We start from the raw sequence: 23,995 nt of genomic DNA on the forward strand, positions 1-23,995 counted from the left end.
TAATTATGGCTAAGAATAGGAGCCTATACAGTAGAGAATACACACAAAGAAATCTTCCTATAATTACAGTGTGGATGCATCTTCTAATTGCTTGATTTTAGGGCTGATTGATTGCCTTACAGATTTGTCAATATTTGTTGAGATATTGTTAATAGTTATCTTCACAAATTCATTTGGTGAACAATACACAGATTATCAAAGGAATATATTGATCAAATCTTTTACAGGTTGAATTTAAAAGTGAATAGCTACATTGTTGTTTTAAACATTTAGATATACAACTATGGAGAATGTCACCTAGAGGTGGCAAACAAGTCATAGATCAGTTTCAGATCGGTTTTTTTTAATCGGGTTTTTTCGGTTGATCTTTGTTTTCGATTTTAGTTCGATTTAATTCGGATTGGATTCATTTTTGACTTTTAATCGGTTGTAGATATTTCGGGATGGTGCAGGTTCGAGTCGGGTCAATAACGGAGCAGATGATAGTCGAGTCAGGTCATATTCGGATGACATTTGGATCGGATGTCAAGGGATTAGGTTTATTCAAAATATCGGATATAATACAAATGATTTTTTTGAATAAGTAATATATAATATTTTTTTTTAAACGAAGATAAAATATTAATACATTAACGCCAAAGGGGTGAGATTCGTGTACAAAAAGACACCCTATTTGTGACGCTTAGGTACATTCGGGTCATTTCGGTTTCAATGTTGGGTTACAGTCATTCATATATACAGGTTGAAATTGGTCCAGGTATATATCGGTTCGGATTAAAACAATTCAGGTTTAGGGTCATTCGGTCTAGGGTCTATTTCGGATGTTACGAATTCGGTTTAATTTCAAATCAATTCAAATTGATTCAAGTTTCGAGATGAAGTTCAGTTATACCTTTCGGATGTAGGTCAGGTGTCGATTCAGTTAATTTCGATCGATTTTTCGGGTTCGGTTTACTTTTACCAGGTCTATAATGTCACCCCATATCTTTTAGAAAATAAAAGGTCATTCTTTTTCTCAAATATCTACAAGAAGCACGTGGGAAAGCAAATGGAATTGAAGGAGGATTGTGAGAGGTGACAAGTTTGTGACCATCACAAACAAGACGGTCTGATTACTTTATTAATGCAAATAATTTTTGGACAATTGAACATTTATTCTTTCTATTGGAAAACAATAATGAAAATGACAAATTTACAAAGTGATAAATCCATTTTATATAGAGTTTAACTCCCTATTTTAGCTTGGTTTTATAGTATTATTGCACTTATATTAGTGTATTTGTGAGCTAATCCCGTGTTCCAGGCGTTTTCCGTGTATTCATTACATTTTTTAGGAATTGGAGCTTTTGTAGCTTTTTCCCGTCAATATAGCAAACATCGGAGTTCACGAGGCTAAAGAAAGCAAGTTGTGACCATGCAAAGGTGTTTCGAGAAATATAGGGGGATTTCGAAAACAAATAGAAATCCCGAGCTCAAAACCAACTTGGGTTGGTGAAAGAATATTCTAACCCAAATAAAGTTCAAGAAGTTAAGTGGATTTGCATGATCTTTGGATGCTACTTTGGATGCCAAATGAAGCTCTCTTAAGATGCCCTCGGACCCTTAATCACGCATACATCGGATTCCGCATCAACATTAAGTGCAAAGTTAAGACGGATTTAAGAGAAATAATGAGAAAGCCACGGCCCCGATCGGGGTGGGGTGGCCCCGATCGAGGTTACCTTGTTTTACCTTATTTCCGTTATTCCCTTGGTTTTATATAAAGGGTGTTGCATTCCGTCATTTAGACAATTCCCATTACGTTCTAGTTCACAAAATCCTCTAAATTTCAGATTAGTTTTAGTCATTAGGTTAGGCTTAGATTAGTTTAGTTTTTATTTATGTTGTTTACATTTCCTTTAACATCTCAAGTTACAAGTTATTTACAATTCATTCCTTGTTCTTCATTTGCAAGTTCTTCCATTATCAAGGTAATTTCATTTCTTGCATTACTTTTATTATTCATTTGTCATAAGATAATTTACATTACGCCCGAGTAATTTTCTTAATCTAGGGATTAAGAAAGTTATGCTAAATAACTAATCACAATTGTTAAAATGAGATGCCACAATATCAAATAATAGTTTCTATAACATGTTTGCATTATATTGTTTAATCTTTGGTTATTGGCCGTAATCGTGGATTAAGTTTGTTAATTCATTTTATAAGTCGAGAGGTACATAATTGAATTAGACTAAACATGTGTTAGTAGAACGACCTAGCCATATAACGATATCGTTAGGTCCCGATTTATGGTCGACGCTAATATCGAGAGATGGGTGTCTAAAGGCCTAAACAATTTATCATTATCAATACATTTCTAAATTAACATGACTAATTAGTAATTTGCATGTGTGACCGGACTTCCTTAGACACTTTCTTTATTATTGTTTTCATTTTATTTGCATAACCAACCAACCAACCAACAACCGATAAACCGACCTCGATAGAATTCAATCCATAGCAACTTGTTTAGCAAACTCCCGTCTCTTTGTGGTTCGACCCCTATTACTACATTCATTTGTATTTAGGGAATTTATCTTTGATTAGCTACACGACAAAGCCTATCACAAAGATGTTCCACTTTTGTTATTATATTTTTCTGTTATTTGTGGCTATAAATAATCGCCCATTCTTATAATTATATTTTTCTTTCACATATTATCATACCACTAAAATTTTGACCAAAACAAATGGGAACATCATAGAAAATCGGAGAGTATATGCTTAACAGTTAACATAATAATGACATTATTAAAGGTCGAAGAGCCATTTAATTAACAGCTAGTCTCCCTTAAGACGGATGTATTCGCCTTAATGTTAAAATGCGTCAAATATCATTTTACTTGAACACGTATAACAAATCATTTTCTTTACCGTATGTATTATGTTTTTCTTTAGGTTATAATTATTTGACATGTCATGAACTTAAACGGATACACCTGACTTAAATAAAAATTTATGTTTAATTTATGAGTAAGAAATCCGAAACTTTCTTGTCAATAGATTTTCGATCTATGTTAAATGTTATTGATGAAAATACAAGTTCGTCAAGTCATGTTACACCTTCATGGCTTCATTGAAAGAACAAAAAAAAAAAAAAAAAAAAGTGAAGTCATGTTACTGAATTGTGTTCGATCTTTTCGAAATGATGAAAATGTCATGTCACTAAATAGACTGGAGAGGCCTAAGACAACTTTTAGGCTAAGATTGAGACAAGAAAATGATTTTAACAATGTCTTCCGGGTATATATTAGGTAACAAATTCTCATTTATGATGGGTATATCTATCGCAAATTTGCGACGGGTCAAATATAATCCATAAGGGGAAATAAGACAAAAGCAAATTGTTTAGGAAGTAACATTTTCTTTTGTCTTATCTACCCATGTGGATAGTATTTGACCCGTCGTAAGTTTGTGACGGATATACCCGTTACAAGGGAGATTTGCTTATATTAGGTAGAGATCCTCTCCATTTTCTAAAAAAAAATGGAGAGATCATTTTTTTTTTCGGTGGCTCAGATTGTATCTTGGGATTATTGAACGGATCTAAGTTTATGAGTAAAAATAATAGGGTTTAGTGGAAAAAAATATTATTTAAAGGGTTTAAGAGAAGGTGGTGCTCATTATGTACGAGTTTTACTCATTCATTGACCTAAATGGCCATAATACCCATTTATTTTAATGATTTCATTTTAATTCCCTTCTTAACGTTTCTCTTCTTCATTTACCCTTTTCTCACTCTAACTACCACCATCCAGCCACCACCCGTCAGCCACCATCCACCACCCTCACCACCGCCTCCTTTGTGCCACCGACCGGTGTTAACGACCTCCTCAATCCGGTCATCAGACGATCTCACTAATACACATCCCAACGATTATCTTAATAGGTCTATTTAAAAAAAAATGAAAATCAAAAAGTGAAAAGGCAGAAGCAGTAACACGTGACACAGGCAGAAGTTGTGTTCATGTAATTTGTCAACAACCCTTAACACACCCTAGCCATAACCCCGACGACGGTTTAAACAAACCCTAATTAAATTAGGGTAAATCAATTCATTAATTTGATACTCCCTCCGATCCAGACAGATGGTAACATATGGAAAATTGGGTTATTTAAGATAAGGTGGAAAGGTGAGGGGTAAAGTAGGAAAGTTTGATGGGGCCACATGAGTTTAGGTGGATCTCACTAATATAGGAGTAATTAATAAAATTACGAATTAGAATTATTACTTGATCGATATGAGAATTAACATCCATAATTGTGTAATTTGATGGACTTGATTAATTGTGTGAGGGAGAGAATTAAAGAGTATTTTTTTTCTCTGTTTCTAAGCAAAGAGCATATAATGAAAAGATAATGAAAAAAATTCCATGAATAAGTAAATCACGTATATGAATGAGCAACTACGTTAAGGGATGAAATGACCTCTACATTTACTAAAAGAAATAAAGAGGATCCAAATACGACTATCTTAAACAAGAGTCAAATTAATTAGCTTATCAACCATTTTTACTCTTAATTTCACAATATTTATCTTGATTCATTTACATCCTCCTATTGAGAAGGTCACCATCTAGGTCGTGAATTATGACATTTTTTTCACATTCTAACCTTTCTAGCAATCAAATGTGGACACCTATTGGCTATGAAGAAGGTCGTTTGAAAAAAAGAGGTCATTAATTTGACTTTTTTTTTTACCTTGACCACTCCTTGAGTCCTTGGGTTATCCTAATTTTTTGCTTAATTAAGAATTAAGGAGAAAAAGGATTGTACATCGGATGTACTACCTCACACTTCATGAGTTTTTGAGTTTTTGTGTATTTTTTTGAGTTCTATAAAGTTTATAAATTACATTATAGTTTTATGATGTCAAAAATTAAATTTTTCTGAGTTTATATGTAATTTTTTTGAGTTATAATGTAACTTTTGAGATTAATGTTTAAGTAAATAAACTTAAAATTTTTATAATAAAACTCAAAATATTTAAATTAAAACTCAAAAACTTTATCTTAATGCTCAAAAACTATACAATCTGATGTAATACATCAGATGTATAATCCACTTACTGGAATTAAGATGACCTAATAAGGTCATAACCTCCCCATTGACCTTACATGAGAGTCAGGCCCGTCTTTGAGCTCGTGCAGCCCGTGCGGCTGCACAGGGCCCCCAAAATTTAAGCCCAAAAACCAACTAACTTCATATATCAATAGAGCACAAATGTTGATATCAACAGCATAGTGTCTCACTGGATTGTCATTTGGTTTTCACTCCCACACCCCGCGTTCAAACCCTCACAAGCCGATTTATTTTTCATTTTTTATAATGACCTAAAAATAGTGGAAATAATTTTCAGTTTGGCTCATAAAATTAAGTAACTAATACTTTTATATTTTTACGTGGATTTAATTTATTACTCCTATTTCATTTGGTATCCTAAATCAACTTCATAATAATAAAATATACGGAGTAAGTTAAGTTTCACGGTATGTTACCGTATAAATTTCGATTTATATAAATTTAAAAAATTTCAGCTTAGAACAAATAAAGGGCCCCATTTTATATTTTTGCACAGGGCCCCTAAATCTCCAAGACGGCCCTGATGAGAGTGATCTAAGGGGTTGTTTGGTTACCCTCTTAAATCATGGGAAGTAGAAATTCCCATGAATTGCTTAAATATGATGTTGTTTGGTTGCCCATTTCATGGGAATTAGAACTTCCAAAGGAACTTCAATTCCTCCATAATGTAGGAAGTTCTTACCTAGCCAGTAAGTGCAACTTCCCACATGAATTCATTTCCCACATGACAACCAAACAACATTTTTACAATTCACATGAATTACAAATTCACATGAACTTAACTTCCTAGGAACTTCATCTTCCCATAGTGAACCAAACAACCCCTAAGTACAAATAAGAAACTAGTTTCTACTTTTTATGTCAATTAATGTATTCGGTGAATTATGAGAAGTGATACACTAATACTTATGATCAAGGTTCGAATTCCGGCAGCATGAAATCATTCTTACAGCTCCATTTACATTAAAAAGTCCTACCTCATAAGCTGAGACGAAAATGGGACAAATAACCTGCTCATTATCAATAAGGTTTTTTATTTATTTTTTTTAGTTCAAATATGTCCAGGATAAGAATTGAACCCCAATTTTACGGCACAAATTCTCATTGAAAACGGGCATATCCGTCATAGGGTGTAGACGGGTCAAATAATACTCAAGTGGATAGATAAGATAAAAGCAGAATGCTACTCCCTAAGCATTTTGCTTTTGTCTTATCTACCCATTTAGGTATTACTTGATCCATCTTTAACTTGTGACGTATATGTCCGTCTTTAATAAGACTTGCTGACTTTACCGTAGAAATAAGATAACTATTACGATCTTAACCCTTACCTCTAAAACTAACTCTTGTTTTTTACCAATGAGGTTTTGTGGTCACTGCTCCTCCACTTCCCTATTTAAGTAGTCTTTTCTTTCCCAATTGTTAAAACAGTGACAGTAATTGGTAAATATCCGTCTCACGCCTCTTCATTTCACTGCACTATTCTTACTTGAAAATTATAACAATGTCTGCTAAATTTCTTTGATTAATTTTTACTAATCCTTGTTATACTTAATTTTCTCTTCTTATCTTGCAGTTATACTACTGTATTCTGAGCAATGGCTTCAAAGGTTACGAAAAAGGTGCACTTTTTTACAGCATTTATCTTTACAATTTAGCAGTAATTTACTATCAAGATTGTTGCATGAACTTGTTGTGTACTTGTCCATGTTTTTCTTTTAATTTGAAGTTTACACTTTTCTTTTAATTTCAAGTTTACACTTTTTCGGGTGGTTCAATCAATAGTTTACATTTCTTTTTGTTAGAAGTTAACATTATATGTTAGGGTTATCTTTTTTTTTTCTTTCTTTCTTTTTTGTGGTCTAACGAAACACACTCTTAGTGGCATTACAATAGAGGGGAGGCCGAGGGGGCGGGGGGTTATAGCCTATAGGTTAGGGTTAGGATCAATTGTCAAACTGTTATTATGCCTTTTGCCTAGTACCTTGTATCTATGAAATGATCAATAATTTGTTGGCTGTACCATTAGTTGGGTTTTGATTTTCGATTTTTAACTAGCGTTGTCGTGTTAAATGTCCATTAGGGTTGGCCTATTAATTTCTAGTACTGCCTCTGTTCCATTGAGTTGTATACATTTTTCAAAGAGTACGCAGTTCAATGGAACATACCGAGTAGTAAATATGTTTAATCTTCGGGAAGTAAAGATATGAGGGTGTGTTTATACGTAGGTCGATTGAGTATTATTTGGGCTCATTTAGGCTCACTTGGAGCCAAACAGGCTGTAGTTGAAATTGCTATTGGTTTGAAGTACTCTAGTTTTCGATGTTATACACTACTTTACCCTTCAGCACCCCGGGAAGTTGGAGAGGGGATATTTGTGACGTTATGGCTGGTGGACGGCTGTTATGGCCATACAAGATGATGAACTGTTTTTCAGAGACTCAGGTGTAGATCTGATATGGCCATATGGGTATGTATCAAAGTATCGGACTTGTCATGACTCAGTATGTGGCACGACTACACAATGATCATGGAGTGGATACTGGATAGTAGGACACATTTGCAATTCAAAACAAAACTATGACATTTCAAATTGTTCTTATAATATGTTGGGTTCCTTATGTTGATGATAACATGTCCATTTGATTTGTGTCATCTTAGTTTACCTTTTCAGGATTAATGATGTAATCAAGCTTGGATTAAGAAGTGTTGAAGTTGTTACTAATCCCATTGTAATTAGTCGTGTGTCATCTAATGTACAAGTGAGAAAGTTAAGTATAGCGAGTAATAAAATCCAGGGATGATTGTTGCTTTAACACGCATACTGGTGAGTGGACTTTGCCACAACTCGTAGAAACTTGAAGCTTCTTTTTTCTTTCAAATGCTTTCACGTGACTTATATTTTCAAAGATAAAAATCTGATTTTATTAAGGAGGTAGTATTCTTTAAAGAGTGGTTTGAATTATTCAAAATGTTTCCTCTTTATGCAAATTCAATCCTTTGGTTTTTAAGAAAACAAAAATTGCTTTTTGCCATTTTGGTGCTAACTTGTCATCATGTGACTTGTCTCACATCCTTTGTTTTTCTGAAAAAGCATGAGCATTTAAGGTTGTCTTTCAAACCTTCTTTCTCTATTCTTACCTTTGCAAAAGACTCCTTTTTGGTGCAAGTTATTAGGTGGTTGCAAATGGTCTTCACATGTGAGGTCTTTGACCCTTCAAAACCCTAGCAACCCCTTCACTCACCTCCTCTATATAAACCGTGCATCCTCCTCATTAAATCCTTAAGACTTTCTGAATTAATTCTTTCATGTTTTGCAAAGTGTTTTTAAAAGATTAAAATCGTGTCTCTTGCAAAATCGTTTTAAAGTCTTCAAGTGTCTTTCAGTTTCTACAGTCGTGGCCACTGTTGCTTCTCTATACTAAACTCTCTTGCTTAAAAGTGTTGATCTTGTAAAAGTTGTCCACCTCTATTCTTTGTTAAGAATGTGCTAGTGGAAACTTGATCCTTTACATTTTAAGTGTGTTAGAAGAGTTTAGGACGGAGTAGTCTTTTACTCTTGACAACCGGAGTAGGTTGTGAGTTGGCAACCGGAGTAGGTTGTGAGTATTGAGTTCTAGGGCGGAGTAGTCCTTTAACTCTTGGCAATCGGAGTAGATTGCGAGTTAGCTTGTCATAGAACGGAGTAGTTCTTGTACTAGCTTTGCAACCGGAGTAGGTTGGCGTCTTTTATTACAAGGGTCTTTTAGTTGTCGGAGTAGATCACTAAAGGAAAGTAATAAAAAGGTAGATTGGACGTAGGCACTTTAGTATTTGCCGAACCAATTCAAAAACTCGTGTTCATTGTTTATCTCTTTAATTCCGCTGCTTTCTTTCTTTGTTTGTTTGTTTTGTTTCGCTTAAACTTAGAAGCAACGATTTCATCATCTTTGTCGCATTTGGTGCAGTCATACTTCAACCGAGACAAATAGATACGATCGAACGATTGTTGCTTTCATACTTCAGCAAACATTCATCGTGATACTTGTTCAATCTTTCAATATTATTCTAAGTATCCTCTAAATCTCTTTTGTTCACTTAACTTACTTTAATCCAATAAAGTTGAAGTTAAAATTTTTAAAAGAGTACCTAATTCACCCCCTCCCCCTCTTAGGTACTTGAATCCATAAACTCATCATAATACTAAATGTTTTGTACACTGTCGCTTCTTCTAGTTCTGTCACCCATTGTCTAAGCTAGTGGAAGTGCGAGATTAGCAAGGGTTGGGTATGGATTCCTGTACCCATTTTCTCGATTGTCATGTCGGACATGGATATGACTCCAGAAGTGTGGAACTAATATAGGTGATATGTAGTGCTTAATTTTGTTTATCAAAGTTCAGACAATTACCATTAGTAAATCTTCTTGTTATGCATACTATATTACACGTGTTTGAACAATAAAACCGTATATGCCTTTGCAGAGCAAAATAAGCATCAATCTGAAGGTAGCACTGACTGAAGCAAACAAGAGTGTATCGCGTAACAAGAACTTTATATGCTCACCACTCGGCATTCACTTTATGCTGAGTGCTATATGGGGAATGTCCGACTCCGAGGAAGATGAGGAACTCATCGAGGAGGAACTTGAGGCTAAAATGTGTGTTGCAAATCATGGTAAAGAAAAAGTCTCAAAAACCTCAAAACTTGAACACTTAAGATGCCTCATGGCTAACCCCGATGATTCCGACTCCGATTCCGACAACGAGGTAAACAATCTAAAGGCCAAGGCTAGAACTTACTCCAAAGAGAAAGTATGTAAGCTTCTTGATCAACTTCTTGATAAGTGTCGGTCTCAAACTAACAAGCTTGATATAATGCAAAATGAGATTGAGGAAATTGCTCAAGAGAATTTTAATCTGAAAAATGAACTAAAAAGCAACAGATGCGCATTCTTGTCACTTCGAGGCATATAATGAGGTCAAAAGAGTCAACAAGTTAAACAAGCATTTGACTAAAGAACTAGAGCGTCTTAGGTTGACCCCACGGATGTCTCTCGACCTTGAAAATGTCAACACAACTTTGGTGATGCAAGTTTCCCAACTAACCAAGGAACGTGATGACGTTTTGAAGGACAAAGATGGTCTTGAAAATGAGATCTATGACCTTGTAGTTGAAGTTGTTGACTTAAGAGAAACAGTCTCTAAGACTGTTTAAGCCGACCACGAGTTAGACAAGTTTAAAAGAAAAAGTGAATGGTTGGAAAATGAAAATGAGTGTCTTAAAAGTGAGGTTGTTTGTCTCAAGAATGAAATAGAAGATCTCCATGATAGGCTTACTTTCTTTCAAAAAGGTATGCCCGAATGTAGCACTTCTAGGTCTTCACCTCACCATAGATCCGATGAAGTCGTTGATCTAAGCAAGAGACTTGACGAGATGACATCTAAATATGAAGAGTCTAAAGAAAGAATCATTTATCTTGTGTCTAAACTCAACAATCACACCCACGACTTCATTGTTGAGAAAAGATTGTCCATAGAAAGTGCTAACAATGATGAACTTAAAAGAGAAAAAGAAAAGAACTTGCATCTTCTCTCACGTGTCCATGACTTGACCAATGAACTTGTCAATGCTAAGAACATCACTGAAAAATGGGAAGGAAGTCAAACCGTGTTAAACTTCCTCACGAATCAAACCGAGAAATGTGAGAAATCAGCTGGTTTGGGGTTCAAATGGACATCAGATCGATTGTTGCATCCGAAGCCTAAAAACGATTTTAGAGGAAGGAAGTATGTAGGTCTTCCCGAATACATCATTTGCAATTATTGTGGTGACAATGGTCATGTTTTTAATGGTTGCACAAAACGATTTGATGACATTGATAAGAACACCAAAACATTAAAAGAAATGGACATTAAGAAAGACACCACAAGTTATGTTGATCACAAAAAGGGACCCAAATTCATTTGGGTTCCTAAACTCAAAAACTAATCTTGTGTAGGGCTTGGTGAGAGGCGGCCGCAATTGGTACTTGGATAGTGGATGCTCTCGTCACATGACGGGTGATAGAAGCCAATTTCTCTCACTTAAAGCGTATGATGGTGGCACGGTAAGGTTTGGTGACAACAAGAAAGGTGAAGTAATCGGTATTGGAAAAGTTGGTAAGTCATCCTTACTTTGTGTCGACAATGTGCGGCTTGTCAAAGGTTTGAAACATAATCTCCTTAGTATTTCTCAACTTTGTGATAAGGGTAATGTTGTTGAATTTCATGCTAATATGTGTAGAATTTTTGATGCCACTACTAATGAACTAATACTCGAAGGAAGACGTGTCAAAGATGTTTACTTAACTAATTTGAACTCTCTATCCGGTCACACCATGTCTTGCATGAGTGTAATGAACAATGATCCTTGGTTATGGCATAAAGGTTTGGTCATGTTAGTACAAAAACTCTTAATACCCTTAAAAGACTTGATTTGGTTGAAGGCATTCCTAATATAAAATTTGAAATTGATAAAGTATGTGATGAATGTGCTAGGGGTAAACATGTTAAAAGTTCCTTCAAATCCAAAAGAATTATGAGCACATCTCAACCTTTGCAACTTTTACATATCGACTTGTGTGGACCAATGAGAACTAGAAGTAGAGGTGGTAGTCGTTACGTGTGTGTCATTGTTGATGATTACTCTAGGTTTGTTTGGGCACTCTTCCTAAGCTCTAAGGATGAGACATTTGATGAGTTTCTAATTTGGTTAAAGAAAATTCAAAATAAACTTGGTTTAAAACTTGTTTCAATGAGAACCGATCATGGAACCGAATTCGAAAACTCATCATTTGGTGCTTATTGTGATGACAATGGTGTAGACCATAACTTCTCGGCTCCTAGAACCCCACAACAAAATGGTGTGGTTGAAAGGATGAATAGAACCCTTGAAGGAATGGCTAGAACAATGTTATTAACTAGTAAGTTGCCTAAGAACTTTTTTAGAAGCGGTAAATACCGCTTGCTACATTTATAATCGCGTCATGATAAGGAGTATCTTAAATAAAACTCCCTATGAATCACTACGTGGAAGAAAGCCCAATATTTCATACTTTAGATGTTTTGGAAGCAAATGTTTTGTTCACAACAATGGTAAAAACAACTTGGGTAAGTTCGATCCACGTAGTGATGAAGGAGCATTTATTGGGTACTCCGATCATAGCAAGGCCTATAAAGTTTACAATAAACGAACCTTGTTAATTGAAGAAAGCATCCATGTCATTTTTGATGAATCTAGTGTGCTTGGACAGGTACAAAACATGGATGATGATGATGAGGATGAGGATGATGAATTTGAGATTGGTCTTGTTCGAAAAGACTTCGTGTTCACGGATGAAGAAGCTCCCAAAGACCTGAATTGCAAGATACGTAGACTGTCGCCATCAAAGGAGAGAAAGAACTCGGGGGAACACGTAGTACTTCGATTCCTCTCTGGAAGCAACAGACCCAACGATCGTTGCTTCTACCTCAGAATCAAGAAAACCAAAACAGTGAGGATGAAGAACCTTCCAGGCCAATGGAAACAGATCCTTGTGGATCACGGTGAGGGGAACAAGAAACCTTTGTTCCAAAGAAGTGGAAACATCAAAGCTCTCATCCACTCACTAATCTCACAAGTGATCTCAACTCGGGAATTCGAACAAGATCATCCGTCAACAAACTCGCTCACCTCAATGAGTATTGTGCCCATAATGCATTCCTTTCTCAAATTGAGCCTTCAAATGTGATCGCCTTGATCGATGCCGATTGGGTGCTTGCCATGCAAGATGAGCTCAATCAATTCAAAATAAATGAGGTATGGCACTTAGTCCCTAGACCGCCTAATCGTACCGTCATTGGTACTAGGTGGGTCTTTCGCAACAAGCTTGATGACTCGGGAGAAATCGTAAGGAACAAGGCTAGACTAGTGGTGCAAGGTTATAACCAACAAGAGGGTATTGATTACGATGAAACCTATGCACCGGTAGCTAGACTTGAGGCCATACGATTGCTTATAGCTTTTGCGGCTCACAAAGGCATTAAACTCTTCCAAATGGATGTCAAAACCGCTTTCTTAAATGGATATTTGGAAGAAGATGTCTTTGTAGAGCAACCACCAGGTTTTGAGAACAATGACTTGCCTAACCATGTTTTCAAATTAGACAAAGCTCTTTATGGTTTAAAACAAGCACCAAGATGTTGGTATGATAGATTGTCTAAATTTCTTATTGAAAATGGTTTTAAAAGAGGCTCCGTTGACAAAACATTGTTCTTGAAGCAACAGTCAGACGAACTGTTGGTTGTACAAGTATATGTTGATGACATTATATTTGGTGCAACAAATGAACTCCTTTACTTATATTTTTTGGAACTAATGAAATCGGAGTTTGAAATGAGCATGATGGGTGAGCTAGGATTCTTCCTTGGGCTCCAAATTAAGCAATCAAAGGATGGAATCATGATCCATCAACAAAAGTACATCAAAGAAATGCTTAAGAAATTTGGGATGACTAATGGTAAGCCTCATGATACACCTATGGTAGCCGGGTCCAAATTGGACAAGGATGAACTCGGTAAGAATGTTAGTGATAAGGTGTATAGAGGTATGATAGGCTCACTTCTCTACTTGACCGCAAGTCGTCCCGACATTCTCTTTAGTGTATGCTTATGTGCTAGATTCCAAGCAAATCCGAAAGAATCACATTTCAAAGCCGTTAAACGAATTCTTCGGTATTTGATTGGAACACAAAATCTTTACCTATGGTACCCCTTATATTGTCCTTTTGATCTTATAGGCTTTTCGGATGCGGACTATGCGGGGTGCACGGTGGATAGAAAGAGTACCTCCGGAATTGCAACGTTCTTGGGTCCTTGCTTGACTTCTTGGGCCTCAAAGAAACAAAACACGGTAGCTCTTTCTACGGCCGAAAGTGAGTATGTTAGTGCGGCACATTGTTGTTCTCAACTCCTTTGGGTAAAACAACAACTCTTGGATTTTGGTATTATTTTTGACTCCATTCCTTTAATGTGCGATAACACGAGTGCAATAAATATTTCCAAAAATCCTATTCAACACTCCAAAACCAAGCATATTGATATTCGTCACCATTTTATTCGTGATCATGTGGAAAAAGGACATATTAAACTTATCTTTTGCAAGACCGAAAATCAAATTGCCGATATTTTTACTAAACCACTTGCAAGAGAACATTTTGAGAAATTTAGATTAGAAATTGGGTTAATTAATAGCATGTGATTTTTTGTGTGAATTTTACATAATTCCTTAATTGATTTAATTAAATTTGGATATATGTTATTAAGTGTTCTAAGTGCATTGAATTCATGATTAGACCAAAAATTGACACCGTATTTGTGAGTCGGTAATCACTCAACCTCATATCTAAATTTACGTTTATTATATGCTACCTTGCGTTTTTATTTCGAGTAATTCAATTTGTCTAGTTGGGCCAACCACCTCACTTACCACATTAAATGGGCCATTAATTTCTTCAATCCACTACCTACACCTACCCGTCCAAACCGCCTAAACCCACTAACTCTTCTTCTCCCAAATCCAACTCCCTCATATCTCACCTATCCTAACCCACCATGGTAAAAACATCATTTAACACACCCATTAAACCCACAAAAATTACCTCCCCTGTCACATCAAAACCACCTATATCACCAACTCCAACTATGACCCCAGTCAAAACATCCTACGCCTTTCCTCCACAAACTTCAAACACCACACCTTCGACAAACCCAGATCCACCTAGCCCTCAACCATCACCAAAACCCTCTGACCCTCCATCATCCGACGACATACCCATCGCCACAATGGTAGGACGACGCACGCGAGGTGTTCGAAAGAAGAGCTCCACTGTTCCGAGCTCCTCCTCCGAACCGATGACGGTATTGGTTGAAGATGTTGAAGATGAAACCGAATTTGATTTGAATGAAAACCCATCAAAGTCCGGCGAGTCTGACCCGACTCCGGCGAAAAAGAACAACAAGAGAAAAGAAAAAGCCTCCTCCTCTCAATTACCCCCAATTTCAGAAACTTTCGAGCAAAGCAATGTTGATAACCCGATTGTTGATACCCCAATTGAAAATCCAAATGAACCCCCTCAGAAAAAATCGAAACCTTCAAAGAAAAAGCTTGTCTACCTTGCTCCCTCAGATCCGGTGTCCCTTATCTCGAAGTGGGACTTGGCCGTGGTTTGGGATCACCTTGAGAGTATTGATCTCCCTACTTCAATTTACAAAAACTGTGAGAGGTTAATGAACATCAAAGCTATTCACTCCCCTCGGGTTTACAATCAAACGTGGTTTGACCCGCCTGCCTTTCACTCGGTCGAGATATGGTTTTAGCTCAAGGTTGGGAAAAACTGTTGGAAATGCGAGAGCCGGTGTTTGTTAGTGAGGTGATTCAATTCTTTGCTACGGTACGGGTTGATAAATCTGGTGAAACTCTTACGGCCAAGGTGAACGGTAAGCCCCTTAAACTGTCTCAATCTGATTTCGCTACCGCCCTTGGTATTCCCGTTGGAGGTTATGACAAACTCCCCTCCGAAACTTGGGTGGCTTTGTCTTATGCCTCACCTCTTAGCATTGCTCAAACCGTGTGTCCCAAAACTGTCTCCCCCGGACCCGTGAGCAACACCCAAATCCCACCTCCTCTTCGAATCATTTTTAACATGTTGTGTCGCTCAATTTATCCTTCGGGTGATAGAGGAAAACTCACCATTGCCATACAATATTTAATCTATCATATTGCTACCCATAAGAAGGTGAACCTAGTTGGTTTGATGTTTAAAAGATTTCACCTCATTTCGACCAAGCTTCGTCGACCTTCTTCTAGTATAATTTACCTCCCCTATGGCATGTGGTTATCGGTTGTGCTCAAGGCACAAGGGGTGTTGGTAAACACTAGCTTGGGTTCGTTGGATATGTGTGATGTGATGAGTGATGGGCAAATGGGAAAGATGTTGATCAAAATTGAGAATGATGAGTGATTTGTGAAAATTAAAAAGGACCCGGAAGTTGGGTCATCAAGTCAAGTGAATGCGGGTGGTATGCGGGAAGTACTCAATGCCGTGGCAGAGTTAGGTGCGTGGCTTAAGGAAGATGCTCGTAAGAAGGACTTGGCCATCACGGCCCTTGCCTCCACAATGGATCTCATCCGTGGAGAGGTGGACATCATTTCCACCCTTGTGTCAACAAAAGAAGTCGGTGATGATCATGTGGATGATGACCCGTTGGGTAGTGGCTCGGATGGTGAACAAGCCTCCTCCCCTTAGCCTTCCTCCTTCCTCTCGGCCCTTTTAACCTTTTACCCGTATCCCTTCATTTTGTTCCACCCTTGGTTGTGCCTTTCTAAGACTATGTTTTATTGCTTGTTATTTTGAACAATTGGTGGTGTACTTTAAACTCTATTTAGCTTTGTTGAACTTTGATTAACTTATGCTTAATCCTTGTTGATGTTGACCTTGTTACCTTGTCACACTTATATGTGTCTTTTTGTGTTTTCTTATGCCTATTTGCACTCTAATGCTTTCGACATCTCTATCCATTTGATGATGTCAAGAGGGGGAAAAGGTAAACTCATGCTCTTAATCTCCTTGCTATTGATTAAACCAATGTCTTGTCTAACCTTCTTAAGCTTGATTCTTGTTTGAGGCAATGTAAAATTGTCTTGATAGTTTGATTCTAGTTTTTGCCCTTGGTAAGGTAATATTGTCCCTTCTCTATCATTTGATCTTACTTGTTAAAAATCTTGAATCAAGGTGTTTACATTGCTTATACATTCGTTTGGGGCTTGTCATCATCAAAGGGGGAATTTGTTGGGTTCCTTATGTTGATGATAACATGCCCATTTGATTTGTGTCATCTTAGTTTACCTTTTCAGGATTAATGATGTAATCAAGCTTGGATTAAGAAGTGTTGAAGTTGTTACTAATCCCATTGTAATTAGTCGTGTGTCATCTAATGTACAAGTGAGAAAGTTAAGTATAGCAGAGTAATAGAAGCAGTCCAGGATGATCGTTGCTTTAACACGCATATCTGGTGAGTGGACTTTGCCACAACTCGTAGAAACTTGAAGCTTCTTTTTTCTTTCAAATGCTTTCACGTGACTTATATTTTCAAAGATAAAAATCTGATTTTATTAAGGAGGTAGTATTCTTTAAAGAGTGGTTTGAATTATTCAAAATGTTTCCTCTTTATGCAAATTCAATCCTTTGGTTTTTAAGAAAACAAAAATTGCTTTTTGCCATTTTGGTGCTAACTTGTCATCATGTGACTTGTCTCACATCCTTTGTTTTTCTGAAAAAGCATGAGCATTTAAGGTTGTCTTTCAAACCTTCTTTCTCTATTCTTACCTTTGCAAAAGACTCCTTTTTGGTGCAAGTTATTAGGTGGTTGCAAATGGTCTTCACATGTGAGGTCTTTGACCCTTCAAAACCCTAGCAACCCCTTCACTCACCTCCTCTATATAAACCGTGCATCCTCCTCATTAAATCCTTAAGACTTTCTGAATTAATTCTTTCATGTTTTGCAAAGTGTTTTTAAAAGATTAAAATCGTGTCTCTTGCAAAATCGTTTTAAAGTCTTCAAGTGTCTTTCAGTTTCTACGTGGCCACATTGTTGCTTCTCTATACTAAACTCTCTTGCTTAAAAGTGTTGATCTTGTAAAAGTTGTCCACCTCTATTCTTTGTTAAGAATGTGCTAGTGGAAACTTGATCCTTTACATTTTAAGTGTGTTAGAAGAGTTTAGGACGGAGTAGTCTTTTACTCTTGACAACCGGAGTAGGTTGTGAGTTGGCAACCGGAGTAGGTTGTGAGTATTGAGTTCTAGGGCGGAGTAGTCCTTTAACTCTTGGCAATCGGAGTAGATTGCGAGTTAGCTTGTCATAGAACGGAGTAGTTCTTGTACTAGCTTTGCAACCGGAGTAGGTTGGCGTCTTTTATTACAAGGGTCTTTTAGTTGTCGGAGTAGATCACTAAAGGAAAGTAATAAAAAGGTAGATTGGACGTAGGCACTTTAGTATTTGCCGAACCAATTCAAAAACTCGTGTTCATTGTTTATCTCTTTAATTCCGCTGCTTTCTTTCTTTGTTTGTTTGTTTTGTTTCGCTTAAACTTAGAAGCAACAGATTCATCATCTCGTCGCATTTGGTGCAAGTCATACTTCACAAACCGAGACAAATAGATACGATCAAATAACGATTGTTGCTTTCATACTTCAAAGAAACATTCATCGTGATACTTGTTCAATCTTTCAATATTATTCTAAGTATCCTCTAAATCTCTTTTGTTCACTTAACTTACTTTAATCCAATAAAGTTGAAGTTAAAATTTTTAAAAGAGTACCTAATTCACCCCCTCCCCCTCTTAGGTACTTGAATCCATAAACTCATCATAATACTAAATGTTTTGTACACTGTCGCTTCTTCTAGTTCTGTCACCCATTGTCTAAGCTAGTGGAAGTGCGAGATTAGCAAGGGTTGGGTATGGATTCCTGTACCCATTTTCTCGATTGTCATGTCGGACATGGATATGACTCCAGAAGTGTGGAACTAATATAGGTGATATGTAGTGCTTAATTTTGTTTATCAAAGTTCAGACAATTACCATTAGTAAATCTTCTTGTTATGCATACTATATTACACGTGTTTGAACAATAAAACCGTATATGCCTTTGCAGAGCAAAATAAGCATCAATCTGAAGGTAGCACTGACTGAAGCAAACAAGAGTGTATCGCGTAACAAGAACTTTATATGCTCACCACTCGGCATTCACTTTATGCTGAGCATATTGGCGAATGGCTCAACTGGCGAAACAAGGAATCAAATATACAAATATTTGGGCTCCAAAACATTGAAAGAAATCAATCAAAAGGCCTCAGAAGTCATGGAAATTATCTATCCAACTATCAATGGAACTTCCGAGGGTCCGGTGGTCTCGTTTGTGAATGGGGCATGGGTTGACCAGCAAACTACTTCTTTAAGGCCTGCCTTTCAGAAGCTTCTTCAAGGCACTTATAAGGCTGATGCTAAAGCTGTTGAGTTTCAAAACAAGGTAAAATTAAAAACAATTTATGCCTCGTTTATGGGTTTTACTACACACAATGTTCAACTAGTTTTGTGTACTGTCAATCCCGATCCCAAAATGCGTGTCTGCGGTGTCCACATACCTCTCAAGTCCCAGAGTAACTTGGTACATTAGATTTTGGTTTGATAATTGCTTTGGAAATGACTGTTGTGGCATTGCACTGAGTGTACATTTACTGAGCCCTGCATTACTTTGTACATGCAGGAAGAAGTATGCAAAGAAATCAACTTGTGGGTAAGTGATGCTACACAAGGGACAATAACAGAACTCTTGTCGCCTCAACTTATAGGACAGGACACAATACTTGTACTTGGAAATGCTCTTTTCTTTAAAGCAGCCTGGGAGACCCCATTCACGGCGTGTGAAAATCAGAGCTTTCACCTTCTTACAGGAGAAACAATTCAAGCTCCCTGTATGACTACCTATCGCTACAAGTTTAAGTTCGATGGAGGTTGTTTTGATGATTTCAGGCTGCTGAGGCTTCCTTATAAAACAGCACAAGATACTACTAGGAAATTCGCCATGTATATCTTTCTTCCAAACACTAAGGACGGTCTCATTGGTTTAATGGAAAAATTCCGCAAAGACCCTAGGTTTCTGCATGAGAATTTTGAGTTAGCTAGAGCTTATCTTACAGGTTTTTGGATTCCCAAGTTCAAATTCTCCCACCTGTTTTCTGTTAAGGATACATTGGAGCAACTAGGATTGGACCGAATGTTCAAGCGCGTTGGTGAACTTAAAAAAATAGTGAACCAGCCTTTCGCCGAGCAGCTGTATGTGTCTAAGATGTACCAAAAATCATTTGTTGAAGTCAATGAGGAAGGGACCTTAGCTTCTTCCGCCATGCTATCTCTGTCTGGTGGAGGAGGACCGCCTCCAAATGAATTTAGCTTTGTGGCTGATCACCCCTTCTTGTTTACGATACGAGAAGAGACTTCACAGGTCACCTTCTTCGTTGGGACTGTTCTTAATCCTCTATTAGAGTAGCTGCAAATGTTCCTTAGATTAGCAAATAGGCGCGTACCACGCTGCGTAGTATGTCAGGACTCTATCAGTGGGATTAGCATTCTGGTTTGTGCAGTTTTATGTTTTATGTGACTTGGTATGTGTTCCTAACTCCTTATTTTGGTGTTTTGGAGTTTGGAGTATTAGTATGGCTATGACTCCTATGAGTAATGCTTCTGTTTGTTGTGAAGTAGTAGTACTTTTGAAAACTATTTTCTTTGTATAATATAATGCTAGTAATATATATGGAGCCATGGCGGGATATGGCTATTTACATTCGATTCTTCTTACTTCATCTTTAGAAGACTTTAAACATTGAGATAATATTGTTATTGTTGTCGAGTAATGGTAGTGTAAATGTGTAATACATCCATCTCTATTCTAAATTTTGTTGGACATAGTAAAATTTAGAACATGTCACAAATTTGATACGAAATCATAAGATTGGTGAATCCTACCTACATACGGAGTTGTATGTATGCAAGTATGACTCGGATAGTCAGTTTTACCTAACTATCCATAGTCTTACATGCAAGACTATGGGCATCATGATTAAAACGCCTAGGAACATAACTAAAAGCTAAACAATGAAAAGAAGTAAAACAATCACAAATCTCCTCTAAAATAGCCTTTAGAAGAAGGTGACGTCTCTCCATTCCTGCAAGCTGCAAAATCAAAGATAAACAATCTGATGAAATCTCCAAGTGACGCAATCCCCTTTCACGAGCCCATAGAAGCACTAAGAGCACACCAAGACCTTCAGCTTGCAAAGCAGATTCCGCCTTAATTTTCCTTTCCATGCTATGAAAGATTTGGCCGTTTTCAGACATAGCAATCCACCCTACACCTGCCTTGTCAAATCCCTTCCAACCCGCATCAACTATCACTCGCACATAACCACAATCACCAATCCTACCCACAACACAAATTGGGTTACTATTACGAACCCAATTAGCATTATCCCTCGCTAATGGTGTTGAGTTCCCTTCTAAGGCACAAGCACCCTTTTTCAACTCCTCAATAGCTTGAATCCCCGTACTTACAATTTGTGACCAATGGTTAAAGAACATCATAGGATGAAATTCCACACCTTGAAAAAGAATTTGATTGCGAGTACTCCATATGCACCAAAGTGTGGCAAGAAAACGGATCTGTTGTTCCTCGCGACACTCCGATTTTTCCAAATATACCATCCAATCAATAATCCAAGTGTCAATTTGCAAAAATGAAGCCTGATTCGTGCGAATGCCAAGCTCAGAACAGGCCCACAATCTTCGGGACACATGACAGTCCCTAAATAAGTGCTCCATAGTTTCTAAGGCCATCTCTCTCCCTTGACAAAACTTACAACTCGGATCAATCTCAATATTCCGCTTCACGAAATTAATGCCCACAGAGAGAGTATTAGTAAGAATCCTCCAAAGGAGAATTTTCCAAGTCGCTGCACCCGGCAACTTCCATAATTTTTGTTTACAAAAAATCAACCCAGCACGACTTAGCCGCTCCTTATCCTTCACTGATCCTCTCCTTACCATAAAATCATGAAAGAGGATCCCATAACCACTCTTGACACTATATTGACCATCACTATTATGTAACCAATATACTTCATCTGTTGTTTGTGTTCGACAAATGGGTTTTGCTAGAATAGCTTGTACACTGTCATCCACCAAAAAAGTATGAAGAAATTCTTCATTCTATTTTATCTCCACGCCATCATGACCATTTATCTGTAAGTCTTTAACCATCAAATATTGAAGGCCGACACGGTCAATCCCCAAGCAATCATCCTTAGGTTCCGGATAATCTCCATTAACCCATTTGTTAGTCCATACATTCAACTCAGAATCCAAACCTGGTTTCCATCCGATTTGGTTTCGCACAAATTCCAGACCATGAAGAATACTTCTAGCGCCCCATGATAAGTTGCTACCACTTTGAATCACCCAGTTATCCTTCAAAACACCATCTCCCAACAGTTTTTTCCGGAAAATGCGTGCGAAAAAAGATTGATCACCAGATACAATTCTCCACGCATGCTTCCCTAGCATTGCTTGATTAAGACACTCAATATTCCGAATTCCAAGGCCGCCCTCCCTTTTCGGTAAACGAAGAAACTTCTGACTACACCAATGGATCGTTCTCCCCAATCTACCACCCGCCCACCAAAAATGTGATAATAAAGAATTAATCTTATTAGTCACACTTACCGGTATTTTAAATACCGATAGAAAGTAATTAGAGATATTTGATAGGACAGATGTGATTAAAGTTAACCTTCCCGCTGGAGTCAAAAAAATCCCATTCCATGAAGAGATTCGCTTCATGACTATATCAATAAGTCCTTTGAAAAGTTCCCTCTTCGATCCTTGCAAATCAGTACGTAAACCCAGATACTTTCCCAAACCTTTGGTTCCTTTGACACGCAAATTCCGCATTCCACAACGTGCCTGTGCAAGTGTTGTACTAGGACTAAAAAGAATTCCCGATTTATCTTCATTCATTACTTGACCAGACACCTTGCAATACTTTTTCAAAATAGCTCGTAGATTCCTCGTCGAATTTTTCCTATCATGTAAAAAGAAAACCGCATCATCCGCAAAGAACAAATGAGACAATGCCTTCACCCCACGGCACAACGTAATCCCTTTCAAAGAGCCACGTTGTTGTGCTTTCAGGACATTACATGATAACACCTCCATGCAAAGGACGAAAAGATAGAGGGAAAGCGGATCACCCTGCCTTAAGCCACATTGTGGTTGAAATAACCTTAATGGTGCTCCATTAAAAAGCACCTGATATGAGACTGTCGTGACGCAATTCATGATGAGAAAAATCAACCTTTCCGGCACTCCAAATTTATAAAGCACGGCCCGCAAAAAATCCCACCGTACACTATCATAAGCTTTACTCATATCAGCTTTAAACGCATACCGCCCAGATTTCCCTTTCTTGTGCGAATTAATCTTATGTAGAGCTTCATTAGCCAAAATAATATTATCTGATATTTGCCTTCCCGGAATGAATGCATTTTGGAAGTCTCCAACCAGATAACCCATCACTTTTGCCATTCTATTTGTGACACATTTAGAGACAATACGCATGAAGACGTTACACAAACTTATCGGTCGATAATCCCCCACCTTCTCCGGGTTATCACATTTCGGAATTAAGGTAATGAAAGTCCTATTATTTTCTTTGAGAACCATCCCCGAATTGAGAACCGACAGAACCGCCGTTGTTACATCCTTTTTAATAAAATACCAACATTTCTGATAAAAGATTGCTGGTACTCCATCTGGTCCCGGTGATTTAAGTGCACCCATTTGGAAAACAGCTGTTCGCACCTCTTGAGCCGTAAAGGGCCGACTTAACACATCACAATCATCACCATGAACAGTCTTATTTATCCCCATTAAGACTTCCTCCATTAAGTTTTCCCGGACAATTCCATCATCAGTGCATTGTGGATTATATAAATTATAGAATGAATCATAAAAGATTTCTCCAACAAGATCCGGCTCATAAATCCAATTACCATTACCATTCTTAACCCCTAGAATAAAATTCCTACCCGCACGCCCTTTTACCCAATTGAAAAAATACTTAGTACAAGTATCACCTTCAATCATCCACTTTAATTTTGCCCTTTGTCGCCAAAAAACCGCAGCAACTTTAGCGAATTCCCGAACCTTATCATTAGCTCTCGTATACATATCATCATCACCATCATTAATAGCAGCATCCA

At 37.4% G+C, this 23,995-nt stretch overlaps 2 protein-coding genes across 2 annotated transcripts; one reads left to right on the forward strand and one right to left on the reverse strand.

The window, feature by feature from the left end:
- The first annotated feature begins 18,805 nt into the window (after positions 1 to 18,805).
- LOC141653073 (serpin-ZXA-like) lies at positions 18,806 to 20,459 on the forward strand. Its single transcript, XM_074460714.1, has 2 exons — positions 18,806 to 19,209; positions 19,447 to 20,459. Exons 1-2 carry the CDS (start codon positions 18,823 to 18,825, stop codon positions 20,227 to 20,229), a joined length of 1,170 nt encoding a protein of 389 aa, XP_074316815.1. The 5' UTR covers positions 18,806 to 18,822; the 3' UTR covers positions 20,230 to 20,459.
- A 297-nt stretch (positions 20,460 to 20,756) lies between these two features.
- Positions 20,757 to 21,782, reverse strand: LOC141651106 (uncharacterized). Its single transcript, XM_074458831.1, has one exon. It carries the CDS (start codon positions 21,780 to 21,782, stop codon positions 20,757 to 20,759), a length of 1,026 nt encoding a protein of 341 aa, XP_074314932.1.
- Between the last annotated feature and the right edge of the window lie 2,213 nt (positions 21,783 to 23,995).

This window comes from Silene latifolia, chromosome 4 (genome assembly GCF_048544455.1).
Source record: "Silene latifolia isolate original U9 population chromosome 4, ASM4854445v1, whole genome shotgun sequence".
Classification (NCBI taxonomy): domain Eukaryota; kingdom Viridiplantae; phylum Streptophyta; class Magnoliopsida; order Caryophyllales; family Caryophyllaceae; genus Silene; species Silene latifolia.

Coding starts and splice junctions, on each gene's coding strand:
- LOC141653073 (XM_074460714.1), top strand. CDS start 18,823: ATGCCTTTGCAGAGCAAAATAAGCATCAATCTGAAGGTAGCACTGACT. Junction 19,210..19,446: donor CTGTTGAGTTTCAAAACAAG/GTAAAATTAAAA, acceptor TTGTACATGCAG/GAAGAAGTATGCAAAGAAAT.
- LOC141651106 (XM_074458831.1), bottom strand. CDS start 21,782: ATGGTAAGGAGAGGATCAGTGAAGGATAAGGAGCGGCTAAGTCGTGCT.